Source organism: Canis lupus, chromosome 25 (assembly GCF_048164855.1).
Source record: "Canis lupus baileyi chromosome 25, mCanLup2.hap1, whole genome shotgun sequence".
Lineage (NCBI taxonomy): Eukaryota > Metazoa > Chordata > Mammalia > Carnivora > Canidae > Canis > Canis lupus.
In genome coordinates this window covers 3,562,861-3,576,110 of record NC_132862.1, presented here as the reverse complement: position 1 = coordinate 3,576,110, position 13,250 = coordinate 3,562,861, and the positions used below count along the sequence as shown (strand labels likewise).

Genomic DNA, 13,250 nt, shown 5'->3' with positions numbered 1-13,250 from the left:
GGAGGAGGAGCAGAAGGAGCCGGAGAAGCAGGCTCCCTGCTGAGAAGGGAGCCCCAACTTGGCTGGATCCCAGGACCCTGGGATGATGACCCGAGAGAAGGCAGATGCTTCACTGACTGAGCCACCCAGGTGCCCCCAAATCAGGATTTTTTTTTTAAAGATTTTTTTAAATTTTTATTTATTTATGATAGTCACAGAGAGAGAGAGAGAGAGAGGCAGAGACACAGGCAGAGGGAGAAGCAGGCTCCATGCACCGGGAGCCCGACGTGGGATTCAATCCCGGGTCTCCAGGATCACGCCCTGGGCCAAAGGCAGGCACCAAACCACTGCGCCACCCAGGGATCCCTCAGGATTTTTTAATTCATGTTTTTCTTGTCCTTTCTGGTTTGTTGTAATACGTAAATGCCTCTTAGAAAAATATTTTTAGGTGTGATAATGGCTTTGTGTTTATATTTTAAAAGAGCCTTTATTTCTACAGACTGATAATAAAATTTTTATGGATAAAATGATGTGGCATGTAGAATTTGCCTCATAGTAATCAAGACTGGGAGAAAGTAGGTAGAGACATAAATGAGTTGATTATTAAAGCTGAGAGATGGGTGCATACATGTGGAGTAATTATACAAATTTTCCTTTTTTAAATAAAGATTTTATTTATTTATTCGTGATAGACACACAGAGAGAGAGGCAGAGACACAGGCAGAGGGAGAAGTAGGCTCCATGCAGGGAACCCGACGCAGGACTCGATCCCGGGTCTCCAGGATCACACCCTGGGCTGAAGGCAGGGCTAAACTGCTGAGCTACCTGGGATCCAAATTTTCCTATCTTATATATTTGAACTCTTCCATTAAAACTAGTTTAGGGGTGCCTGGGTGGCTCAGTCGGTTAAGCATCTGCCTTCGTCTCAGGTCATGATCCCGGGGTCCTGGGATGGAGCCCCTGCATCGGGCTCCCTGCTCAGCAGGGAGTCTGCTTCTTCCTCTCCCTCTGCTGTTCCCCCACTCATTCTCTCTCTCTGTCAAATAAATAAATAACATCTTAAAAAAAAAAAAGAAGTAGATAGCCAGCTTAATATTCCATGGGATATTTCACTTTCTGTCTCATGTGCCTGGCATTGTGTATAGTCTCATTTAATTCTCACATCAGCCCCAGAGGTTGCAATCCCCTCTTTATAATAGGAGGAAGTTATGGGATGCCTGGGTGGCTCAGTGGTTGAACGTCTGTCTTTGGCTCAGGGCATGATCCTGGGTCCTGGGATCGAGTCCCACATCGGGCTCCCTGCATGGAACCTGCTTCTCCCTCTGCCTGTGTCTCTGCCTCTCTCTCTCTGTGTCTCTCATGAATAAATAAATAAAATCTTAAAAAAAAAAAAAGAAGGGAGTTATTAATTTACATGAATATCCAGTTGTAACGCAGTTCTCCTACTTAACTACTCAGGTCATGGTTCACAGGTTAAGGGCACAGGCCCCCACTAGACTGCTTCACTTCAGACATCAGCCACTGGCCACCTAGACTTCTGACCAATGCTACAAATCTGGGGGTTCCTACTAGCCATGGAGCTTCCATAATCCATGAGAACAACCCACAGAACTCAGGAGAGTGCTCTATTTATTTTTATTTATTTTTATTTTTTTTTGAGTGCTCTATTTATAATTAAAGTTTTCTTATAAGTGATACAGACCAGGACCAGCCAAGCGAAGAGACACACAAGGTAAGGTCTGGGGGAGTTCCAGACAAGAAGCTTCTGTGTTCTCAAGACATGTCACCTTCTCAGCATGTTGGTACAGGATTACCAACCAGGGAAGCTCGCCCATGCGTCAGGTGTCTAGAGTTTTTTTAATGTGATTGCACTACATAGTGAATCACTGGCCACATGATTGAATTGAATCTCTAGCTCCCTTTCTCTCCCTGCCACTGGAGGTCAGGCTGATTTCACCTGTCTCCAAGCCCCAGCCCTCTAATCACCTGGTTCATCTTTCCAGCCTGACCCGCCACCATCCTGAGTCATTTGTGTAGCATACACTGACTTATGATCTGGGAGGCCCACTGTGAATAACAATCACATTCCTGTCCCTCAGGAAATCCCAAAGACTTAGAAGCTTCTTCCCAGGAACTGGGAACAAAGGCCAGCCAAATTCTTTACTGGATGATATCAGTAAATTGAATTATATGGGAAATAATTCTTTAAAATCATACTAAAAGGACATTCACTGTAATCTAACTCAGCAGTTGACTGTATATCAGAATCACTTGGGAAATATTTTTAAACACGAGATCTCTGGTAGTAGGGCTTGGGAATCTGTACTTTTAAACATGTTTTTTGTTTGTTTTGGATGTTTTGGGTTTTTTAAAACAATGCTTTCTTAATTTTACTTGAGACAGAGAGGGTACACGTGCACAGAGCGTTTGTTGCTGAGAATGACATGTGAAAGATGGGGGTATTATTTAGAAATGAGGGCTCAGGTGAGGCAGATGGAGTGGACAAAGAGGCAACAAGAAAAATAGGGTGCTGCTCAGATGAGAAGAACCAGAGGGTGGGAAAGAGGCACCCTGGGGAAGCGATAAGCCAAAAACAAAGGTGGCAGGAGCTCACTGCCACTTTGTCTAAGAACCTGGTGATGCCCCTGTGGCCTGGGGGAACCACTAAGAGAAAAAAAAGAACACTTACCTGTCCCCCAAAACACAGGTCAGCAGGAACGAGAAAGGGAAGCTTCTCTGGTTCCCAGGGAAGGGGTAAGCAGCAGGTCACCCTGCAGCCCTTACCCCTGGGGGAAGGATGGGTTAGCAGGGATGCCTGTTGGTTTGCAGGACCTGCTGTTCTTCGATCACCCAGCCCTTGTCTTCTTTATCCCTCCAAGCTTCCCTTCCCCACCCTCCAGATTACCTGTTGATGATAGAAGTTGTTGGCACTTTGTTCAAACCGTTCATCTTTGGTTTCCACAGTTTTCCCCAACTTCTGCAGCACCTGGGAATGTGAGTTGGAAAAGTCCCTAAGGTTATAGTCAGGTCTCACTCATCTGTTGGCCTCATATGACCCTGGTTTTCAGAGTCTCAGATGCAATTAAAAGGCTGTGCTCCTCACAGCCCAATGGAATTAAAAATATAGCACACTGCTGGAAAAAAAAAACAAACAAACCTACTAATCTGGCCTACGCCCAGAAGATTTCATTACTTATGACCACATTTTGTGATTCTTCTCAAATTGGGATCCTCCTGCAGGTATGCAGCAGTGTGCTAGGGGGTATATATAAAGCCTGGAATAAGTATGGCACATGTGTTGGGAATGACATTTATTTGCAGTGGGGTTTTTTTTTGGGGGGGAGGAGTATTATATTAAAAAGAAGGATTCATAAGAAGAATGTAAAATGTGCATTGCTTTTATTTATTTATTTGCTTATTATTTATTTTAGATTCTATTTATTTATTCATGAGAGGCAGAGAGACACAGGCAGAGGGAGAAGCAGGCTCCCTGGAGGAAGCCTGATACGGGACTTGATCCTAGGACCCGGGATCATGACCTGAGCCAAAGGCAGATGCTCAACCACTGAGCCACCCAGGTGCCCCAACGTGCATTGCTTTTATTTATTTATTTTTATTTTTTTGTATATTTTTTTTATTGGAGTGCATTGCTTTTAAAGATAAAATATGAGCCTTGAGGACTTTTCACTTGAGAGACAGTCTTCTAGGCCACAGCCGCAGATATCTCTAGATAGATGAGGTCAGAGAGGCAGGCAGGAGACTTCTTAGGAGGGCCCTTGTGGAAAACTCTGATATAACACATTCAAATAAATAAAAGAAGCTCGAAACGAATGCTTTCCGTGTCTATCCCCTGTCTCCTGGGAGCCCGAGAGCCAACCACCCTACTGGTCTCAGTGCTAATGCAAAGGACAAGGAAATGAGAAAGATACAGTGAGGAATAACTGGCTTTTCTACCTGTAGCCTCTGTTTTGAAAGGAGGCACCACCACCACCCCCCTACCTACCCCCACCCCTTCCAAAGGTGCAAGTAAGAATCTCAGGGGTTACCCTGAACTACTTTTCGCTCACCTCTTTCATCGAGTCCCTCAGCTACCATCTCTGGAAACCCTCCCATGCTTCCTAGTCTCACCATCATGGCTTTGTTCTGGGCGCTGGCTGTTTCTCGCCTGGCGCCTGGCCGGCTACAACAGGCCTTTCATGCTGCTGCTCAAGACCTTCTAATGATTCTCCACTCGTCTGCTCAACAGATTTGTACTAAATGCCCATGCATGTCCTCTTTCAGGTCTCTCTCCCTAACACTTTAATTTCAGTTTCCTGAATATGGGTGCTTGTTGTAGATGCTGGGCCCTCTTTCTGGAATAATCTTCTCCTTCTTGTCTCTCAGACAACTATCTAAAAACAAAACAAAACAAAACAAAACAAAAAAACAACAAAAAAAACCAGTTTAGGGGCACCTGGCTGGCTCAGTTGGAAGAACAGGCGACTCTTGATCTCTGGGTTGTGAGTCTGAGCCTCATGTTGGCCTGTAGAGATTACTTACACAAATAAACTTAAAAAAAATTTTTTTAAAACCCAATTCATATTCCATATCCTTTATGACACTTAACATTCTACTTCACCCCCGTTAATTGAGTTAATCACTCCCTCCTAAGTGTTTGCAACTTCTGCACCTTGCATAAACTTCTATTACTGTTTTGTTATTTGAGTGTATCTAGCCGTGTCTTCTAAGCTGTGGGCTCCCTGAGAATCGGGTACTTACTTGCCTTCTCACCTAGATTTCTCAAGGTCCATATTTAACACTTTTTTTTTATGATTTTATTTATTTATTCATGAGTGACACACACACACACAGAGGCAGAGACCCAGGCAGAGACCCAGGCAGAGACCCAGGCAGAGGGAGAAGCAGGCTCCATGCAGGGAGCCCGACTTGGGACTGGATCCCGGGTCTCCAGGATCAGGCCCTGGGCTGCAGGCGGCGCCAATCGCTGCACCTGATATTTAACACTTCTAACAGGAAGGAGTGGGAGTGTTATAGGAAGGGACTGATGGGCTGGGCCTTGAACTAAGGTTTTGCTGAATTATAGGGTGCCCGGGTGGCTCAGTCGGTTAAGCATCTGCCTTTGGCTCAGGTCATGATCCCGGGGTCCTGGGATGGAGCCCCACATCCGGCTCCTTGCTCAGCGGGGAGTCTGCTTCTCCCTCTGCCATCCCCCTTCTTGTGCTCTCTCTCAAATAAATAAAATCTTAAAAACTAAGATATTTGATAGATGGGGACAGAGTATAAGGAGGGAGAGTGGAAAGAGGACAAAGTCATTGGAGTACTCATATTCACACAGCTTCATGAGATGCCTCAGTGTGGCTGATTTAGGGTGTGCTATGGGGAGTGGTGGGTAAAGGAGCTAGAAAGGGAGACTGTAATTTCACTTGTGAAAGGCTCTGAATCACCTGCAAAAGCACCGAGGTCTTGGCCTGAGGAAGGCTTTACGTAGAGACTCGGACCCATGTGTCCCCATTCTTAATCCTGGGGTTACTATCTCTTCCTGGAGATGGAGCTCTCTCTCTAGTGGTTACGATCAAGGGCTCCAGAGTCAAGCAGATATATGCCCCACCTTGACATTTACACTTATGGCTATAAGCCTCTGGGTGAATAAGCCTATGATATGTCTCTTGAGCCTCCGTTTACAGAACTCCCTTCTCCCCACTAAGTTAACAGCATCTCCTGGAGTTGTTGGGAGAATTAAATATCACACCTGTAAATGCTTTCCCAGTGCTGCCCTGCAGAGAGTGCTCAATACAAATCCACTCTTGTTATGTCCAGTTCAACTCCCTCCCCTATGAGTACCTATTTCCCTCCCAGTTTAGCCATATGTTTGTCTGTGTCTCTAACTCTGCTTCACTCAACACCTGGCCTGGGTATGCAGAGTCTTCCCTGACTCAACCCCCCTCCCTCCCTCACGACACTGTCCTCTACCAGAAAGTTGCAAAACCACCCTGTCTAAGTGGTAAGCCCAGCTCTCACTTCCTTCCTGCTACTCCTCCCTTCCTTTGCCTGAGGCACGGTTCTTCTTCGGTAGAAGGTGCTAAAAGGATGGTCAGTTCAGTCTAGAGTTAATGCAGCACAGCTGACATCCCCGAACCCCAAAAGGCGCAAGGCAAAAAGGCTTAGAAGGGGTGCGAGTGTGCGTGAACACTCCAGCCTCCAATTCTGAAACTAAGAAAATGAGTGTGATTATCCTGAAAGCATGACCCAGTGCCCTGAGCCCAAGGTCATTTGTTGCCATAAGCAACAGGGCCATGTGCCAGGGTGCTTCTACTACGGGGTAAACGTTCTTCCTCAACTAAGGTATAAGAGAATGCACAGGAGCTCAACAAATATCTGGAAGAATTAGTAAGTTCCACCTTTGGATCACTTCCTGATGAAAGCCCACCCAATGCTAGTCCCTAAGTTCTACACTAAGAATTCTCTGTCTTTTTTAAAGATTTAATTTATTTATTCATGAAAGACACACAGAGAGGGTCAGAGACACAGGCAGAGGGAGAAGCAGGCTCCCTATGGGGAGCCGATGTGGGACTCGATCCCGGGACCCCGGGGTCACGCCCTGGGCTGAAGGCAGAGGCTCAACCACTGAGCCCCCCAGGTGCCCCTATGCTAAGAACTCTGCCCCAAGGGGAATACGGACATTTGGAGAAAAAGAACAGGAACAAGGGGCCAAGTGAAGGTGGCAAAATGCTAATACTTGGTGAAAAAGGTAAAGAATATTCCAGGGGTTCACTGACCTATTTTTAACTTTTGCGTGGACTGGGGTATGAGCATAAAGCTTCAAAACAAAATCATTGCAGACATGTTTGGTGGCTACAGTTCCCTACCTTACAGTTCCTTATCCTTCCTCACAATCATTATGTTTTAGTTATCTCTCTCAATTGGGGTAATTTGAACAGGGCCTGGATATCAGATATTATGGAATTTTGTTAAGAATGTTGTCTTAAAAAAAAAAGAATGTTGTCTTAGGGGCAGCACTCTGCCCTTCTCTCTCTCTGTTTCTAATAAATAAATAAAATCTTAAAGTAAAAAAATAAATAAAATAAAGATTTTATTTACTTATTCATGAGAGACACACACAGAGAGAGAGGCAGAGACAGGCAGAGGGAGAAGTAGGCTCCATGCAGGGAGCCTGACGTGGGACTCGATCCCGGGCCTCCAGGATCACGCCCTGGGTTGAAGGTGGCACTAAACCGCTAAGCCATCTGGCCACCCCAAATAAAATCTTAAAAAAAAAAAAAAAAGAATGTTGTCTTAGGTCTGACAACGATGTTGTAGTTTATGGGAGAAATCCTCATTTCCAGGATATATGCTAACGCAGGCCCCTCCTTATCACGGCCCCACTACAGTTTCCATCCTTCTCTGCCACCACTCCCCGTCCTCCAGTTCAGCTGCATTTCTCACTAGTCTGCCCCAAAGGATTTCCACACTCCATGCCTTGCTCACGCCGGCATTCCTCAGCTGGAATGTTCCCCCACCCCCTGCCCCAGGAGCGACTAACGAGCCATAATTCCTACCTCGAATTCCACCTCAACTACAAACGCTCCCTCGGGTCTATACACTCTTTCTCTCTGAATTCCCGGAATGCAGATCCCTCAGGTGACTCATTTCACTCTTTTTATTTTTAACTTGACTGTAAGCTCCTGACAGGTGAGAGGGCCTCTTACTCATCTCCAAGGTGGGTGCAGCCCAGTGTCCCAGAGAAAGGAATCCTTAAGTATTGTTGACCTAACCTTCTGGGAGGCGAGTGAAGTGAAAGTCAGGAGGGGAGAAGACCAACAAAGGAGTCGTAAACAATGGCCCCTTCTCAGGGGAGGGGGGGGAGATTGGCCACAGAGAACCCCAAACAGATGGCAAAAGCACTCGTTTGAAATGTGAAGAAGTCTCTTACTGTAAAACCCCAATTCAGCCTCATGTTGGGTCTGGGTGGAAACTGGAAAATGAAACAAGAAGAATGCTTCATCCCCACTGTGTAGAAGAGCCCCGGGCCTTCACTCCTACCCCCAGAGGAGGAGGCCGGAGCAAAAGCTGCCTCTACTCCCAGTTTTGCTCCTGGGAGATGAGCAGGAAGTGGGCAGGTGCAGATGTCAGGATGGTCTATCAGGAGCCTCGTAGTAAAGAGAGCAGCCTGAGGTTGGGAGCCAAAGGCAGGACACCTGGCTTTCAGGGATAGTTCTGCCATTGGCCAACCTGTTTTGAGTCTCGTTTCTTCATTTCTAAAACTGGGATATTAATAACACGCTCAGAGTGTTGCTAAGATGAAGTGAGATCCTATCATGAGAGTGTTGGCTCCATAGAGAGAGCATGTCTTTTTTAGAATTTCCCTTGCCTTGTCACTCGTAGGCACTTGATATTTGACTACTTGACACCTGCTACGTACGACTCAGAAGATTACTGCCAACTGCTTCCAGAAAAACTAGAGTTCCACGGACTCCTTTCTTTTGACTGTGAAACAAACCTCCCCTGGGCAGCCCCGGTGGCTCACCGGTTTAGCGCCGCCTTCAGCCCAGGGCCTGATCCTGGAGACCTGGGATCGAGTCCCCGCCTCGGGCTCCCTGCATGGAGCCTGCTTCTCCCTCTGCCTGTGTCTCTGCCTCTCTCTCTCTCTGTGTGTCTCTCATGAATAAATAAATAAAATCTTTATTTAAAAAAATTTTTAAATTTATTTATGAGAGACACAGAGAGAGGCAGACACATAGGCAGAGGGAGAGAAGCAGGCTCGATCCCCAGACCCAGGATCACACCCGGAGCCAACGGCAGTCGCCGGAACCAAAGGCAGTCGCCAAACCGCTAAGCCACCCAGGCGTCCCTAAATAAAATCTTTAAAACGACAATAACAACAATAACAACAACAACAAAAACCTCCCAAGGACTCAAGGACTCTGGCAGGCCGGGTTGAGCTCCTCCCCACATCCCAGGCCATTCCCACCATCCCAGCAGCACCCACCCTCTAGGGTGCCCCCACTGCACCTCTCAAGTTCAGTGTCTGCCTGCCCCTGTGTTTATGTCTGGGTTCAGAGCATCTTCCTGTTTTCTGACTTAATCTGAAAGTTACCTAAGGCAGATGTGAAGTGGCTCCTCTATTTTGGGTGTGTGTGGGGGGGCTCAGACTGGGAAGCACAGGGTGTGACCTGGGGTGGCTGGTTCTCCCTTTGGGGAATACCTGCCTCTGAGGTTTAAGGCAGCCCTTGGCCCTTCTGGCTTTGGTATCCTTACCACGTTGAATTTGAAAATTACTGAATATCGACTCTCTCATTTTACAGATGCAGAATCTGAAGCCCAGAGCAGGGACATTATTCATCTAAAGCTTTGGAGTCCGTGCTTAGGAAAGGAAAGAAATCCCAAACCAAGGGCATAGTGTTGACGACGGGCTGGACAAGGACAAAGGTGAAAGAGGTAAAATCGATTGCTGTGTCTTTTTTAAATAATTATTATCCATCAGGTTCTTTTTTTTTTTTTTTTTGGTCTTCTGGGTATTTCTCTCTCTCTCTCTCTCTCTCTCTCTCTCTCTTTCTTTCTTTCAATTTTATTTATTTATTCATGAAAGACACACAGAGAGGCAAAGACACAGGCTGAGGGAGAAGCAGGCTCCATGCAGGGAGCCCAATGTGGGACTCAATCCTGAGAGTCCAGGATCACACCCTGAGCCGAAGGCAGGCGCTAAACCGCTGAGCCACCCAGGGATCCCCGGTCTTCTGGGTTTTCTCTGTTTTTCCAACCCATAATGTAGCTGGTATTCCTGTTCCTCCACACCATTTCTAACTAGACCCACCCACACGCTCTGATCGTTATCGGATTTGTAACTAGACAGCCCTTGAAGACGCTGAAACCACCATTAAGGCGAAGCGGAGGGCCGGGAAGCAGCGCCCTGTAGCCACACACAGTCTCCTTTTCCTCCACTCTCACATAACCCCGGCTTCCTCGGAGACAGCAAAAGGAGAGTCATCTACCAGAGTGCCTGCCCGTGTGTTTACGTCTGGGTTCAGAGCATCTTCCCGTTTTCTGACTTAAGCTGATAGTTACCTAAGGCAGATGTGAAGTGGCTCCTCTCTCTATTTTGGGGGTGGGGTGGGGGGCTCAGACTGGGAAGCACAGGGTGTGACCTGGGGGCTCCCCACCAGGTGGAGCTACCCTGACAGGTGGAGAGCAGAGCGGTTGGGGTCAGAAGGGAAGAACATGACTCTGGACAAGTGGCAACAAGAATGTCATTAAAATGTGTAGAGAAGGGCAGCCTGGGGGGCCCAGCGGTTTAGCGCCGTCTTGAGCCCAGGGCGTGACCCTGGAGACCCGGGATTGAGTCCCATGTCGGGCTCCCTGCATGGAGCCTGCTTCTCCCTCTGCCTGTGTCTCTGCCTCTCTCTCTCTCTGTGTCTCTCATGAATAAATAAATAAAATCTTTAAAAAAAAAATGTGTAGAGAAGCGGGGTGCCTGGGTGGCTCAGTGGTTGAGCGTCTGCCTTTGGCTCAGGTCATGATCCCGGGGTGCTGGGATCGAGTCCTGCATCAGGCTTCTGCATGGAGCCTGCTTCTCCCTCTGCTTATGTCCCTGCCTCTCTCTCCCTGTGCCTCTCATGAATAAATAAATAAAATCTTTTAAAAAATAAGATAAATAAATAAAAGAAAACATTGAGTAGGGCACCTGGGTGGCTCAGTGGTTGAGTGTCTGCCTTTGGCTCAGGGCATGATCTCCGGGTCCTGGGGAGCCTGCTTCTCCCTCTGCCTCTCTCTCTCTCTCTCTGTGTGTCTCTCATGAATAAATAAATAAAATCATTAAAAAAGTGTGCAGAGAAGTGTTCCAGGTGGACAGGCTAACTAAATATTTGCTAGTGCTGGAGCAGGGCCACTTAGAGCCAACCAAGGACACAGTCTAGAAAGAGATGCTCCTTCACCACCCTGGGCCGGGTACTTTCCAACTCCAAAGGGAGGGCACAGAAAGCAGATCTGGGCTGCTAACATCAACCTAAGCAGCGCCCGGGAGCCAGGCAGGGCTGGGTGCGGGGAGGGAACCGTCTGGAATCCCTCTAGCCCTTGCCGATGGGTCCTTCTGGCTGAAAGCACAGCCGCCCATGGCTGTCTCAGGACTGCGGGGAGCCCACCGGCTTCCAGCCTTCAGCTCCCCCATCTGTGAAGTACCAACCCCGTGGACCCCCAGGCCGAGAACAGCCACCTTCGCTCCTTCCTCCCACCTTTCCTGGGGCGCCCTGTTGTTTAGGGTTCCTGTCTCCTCGGCGTCCCCGTCTTGACCCAGATCGGGGGACATTCTCTGTTCTCTTTCAAATCTGTTTGATTGATTGATTGATTGATTTAAAAAAGATTGTATTTATTCATGAGAGACACAGACAGAGAGAGGGGCAGGGACCCAGGCAGAGGGAGAAGCAAGGTCCCTGCGGGGAGCCCGGTGGGGGACTCGATCCCACGACCCCGGGGTCGCGCCCTGGGCTCAAGGCAGGTGCTCAACCGCTGAGCCCCCTGGGGATCCCAAATCTGTTTTAAGGGGACCCCCGCCCCGGGGCCGGCCGCACCCTGCACCCCCCTGGCCGCGCCCGGCCACCCCCGTCGCCTACCTTCTCCTGGGCCCTGCTCAACTTCTTCTGCACCTGCTTGGCGAACAGGCCGGCGGCGCCCCCCGCCCTGCCCTCCGCCATCCTGCCGGCCCCGCCGCCGGCCCCGCGGCCCGTGGTTTTCTGGAGGCCCCGGAGGAAGTGCGGTTCCCGGCATGCCTCGCATCCGCCCGTGGCCCGGGCGCCCCGCCCCACGCGGCGCGCGACCCCCCCCACCCAGGCCTGGCTCCCAGGGGCCCCCCGGAGCTCGGGCGGGCGCACCTGCTGGGAGGCGCTGGACGCGGGGCGGCCGCAGGCGGCGCTGCCTGGAAACCAGCTGCAGGCGCGCGGCCCGGGGCGCCAGCCGGGGAACGCTTGCAGTAGGACCATCACCAGTAGTAGTATTTTTAAAGATTTTCTGTATTTATTCACGAGAGACGCAGAGGGAGAAGCAGGCTCCCTGCAGGGACCCCGACGCGGGACTCGATCCCGCGACCCCGGGGTCACGCCCTGGGCCCAAGGCAGGCGCTCAACCGCTGAGCCCCCCGGGGAGCCCCTATTATTTTATTATTGAATGTGGGCCCAGAGTCTTGGTGCCCGGAGCCGGTTCGCCCTCGCTGACCATCAGCCCCGGGAGGGTAACTGGAACGAAGGGGTAGAAAAGATGGCCATTGGCATCGGAAACGCGAGGCCCTTCCGCGGGCTTGTCTCCTGGTTGCCCGGGGTCGGGGTAAAATGCACGTCCTGGTCCAGGCCGCGGGTTTGCAGGACGGAGGGAGAGGTTGGTTGTAAGCCTACAAGTGGTAGGGGCAGGTGCGGGCAGGTGCGGGCAGGTGCGGGCAGGCGCGGGGGCACCACATCTGGGTTCAAAAGGGAGGGACAGCTGAGCCCAGGGTAGAAATGGGTGGGGGGGCGTCTTAGGGAAGGAGAAGATCTGGCTGGGAAAGGGATCAAGGAGGAAAAGGTGGGAGCCCGAGCTGGGGAGGGGGGCAGACTGGAGGGTGTGGAAGTGGGGATGGGGCTGCCCACATGCCCACATCACACCTGTGGCTTCCCGCAAAGGCTTCCCGATGGAAGCTGACCCGTTGGAGGGGAGAGCTGGAAATGAAGACGTAGGCTTGAAGCAATCCTTTATGCATGGATCTTTACAGTGGAGGTAATGACCCTCCAGGAGGGGAAGAGGGTCAAAATGACTTCCTGGGGGTGGAGAGGGAAGCTGGAGGCCCTTGTCTGCTCTCGTGTTCTAGGCCATTCCCCCAGATAGACATACTGCACTCAGGGTCAGCTGGGTGTCGGGAAACTAAGGATAAATTAAAAAAAAAAAAAAAAGAAAGAGAGAGAGAAAGAGAGAGAGATATCTGTCCTCAAGATGCTTAGAGTCTGGAGGTGGAGCTAGGTGGGTAATGAGATGATTATAATGTTATGTGCTTAATGCATTTACAGGGATGGATACAAAATTGTCAGCTACTAGGTCACTCGGGTTTGTTCTGGATGGCAGCTGTGGGGATGGTCTAGAAGGGGGAGGGTGCAGCAAATGGAAGGACTTGATATTGGAGGGGGACAAGCTCAGGGGACGGTGGGATGGTGGGACTGTGGGAACACCGAGAGAAGATGGCCATGATAACAGGTCTGTCACTGGCAGAAGGAGGCCAACGCCCCTGTCACTTTTGGGAGTCCACAGCGTCCTCAGCA

At 49.6% G+C, this 13,250-nt stretch overlaps 1 protein-coding gene and 1 long non-coding RNA gene across 4 annotated transcripts in view; one reads left to right on the top strand and one right to left on the bottom strand.

Annotated features, from left to right (window-relative positions):
• The window catches only part of BIN2 (bridging integrator 2), a 33,039-nt gene extending 21,304 nt beyond the window's left edge, over positions 1–11,735 (bottom strand). For both annotated transcript variants that reach the window (XM_072797871.1, XM_072797872.1), the window contains exons 1-2: positions 11,583–11,735; positions 2,885–2,965 (exon numbers count right to left, since the gene is read on the bottom strand). In XM_072797871.1, coding sequence (XP_072653972.1) covers positions 2,885–2,965; positions 11,583–11,663 — 162 coding nt within the window. In that variant the 5' untranslated portion in view covers positions 11,664–11,735. The remainder of the gene's footprint in view (positions 1–2,884; positions 2,966–11,582) is intronic.
• The window catches only part of LOC140617077 (uncharacterized), a 30,053-nt gene that overhangs the window by 2,524 nt on the left and 14,279 nt on the right, over positions 1–13,250 (top strand). The window contains exon 3 of one of the 2 annotated variants that reach the window (XR_012017328.1): positions 9,282–9,414. This is a non-coding gene — a long non-coding RNA (uncharacterized lncRNA). Of the gene's footprint in view, positions 1–9,281; positions 9,415–12,106; positions 12,347–13,250 lie in introns of those variants that run through there. The other variant, XR_012017329.1, reaches the window with a different exon arrangement.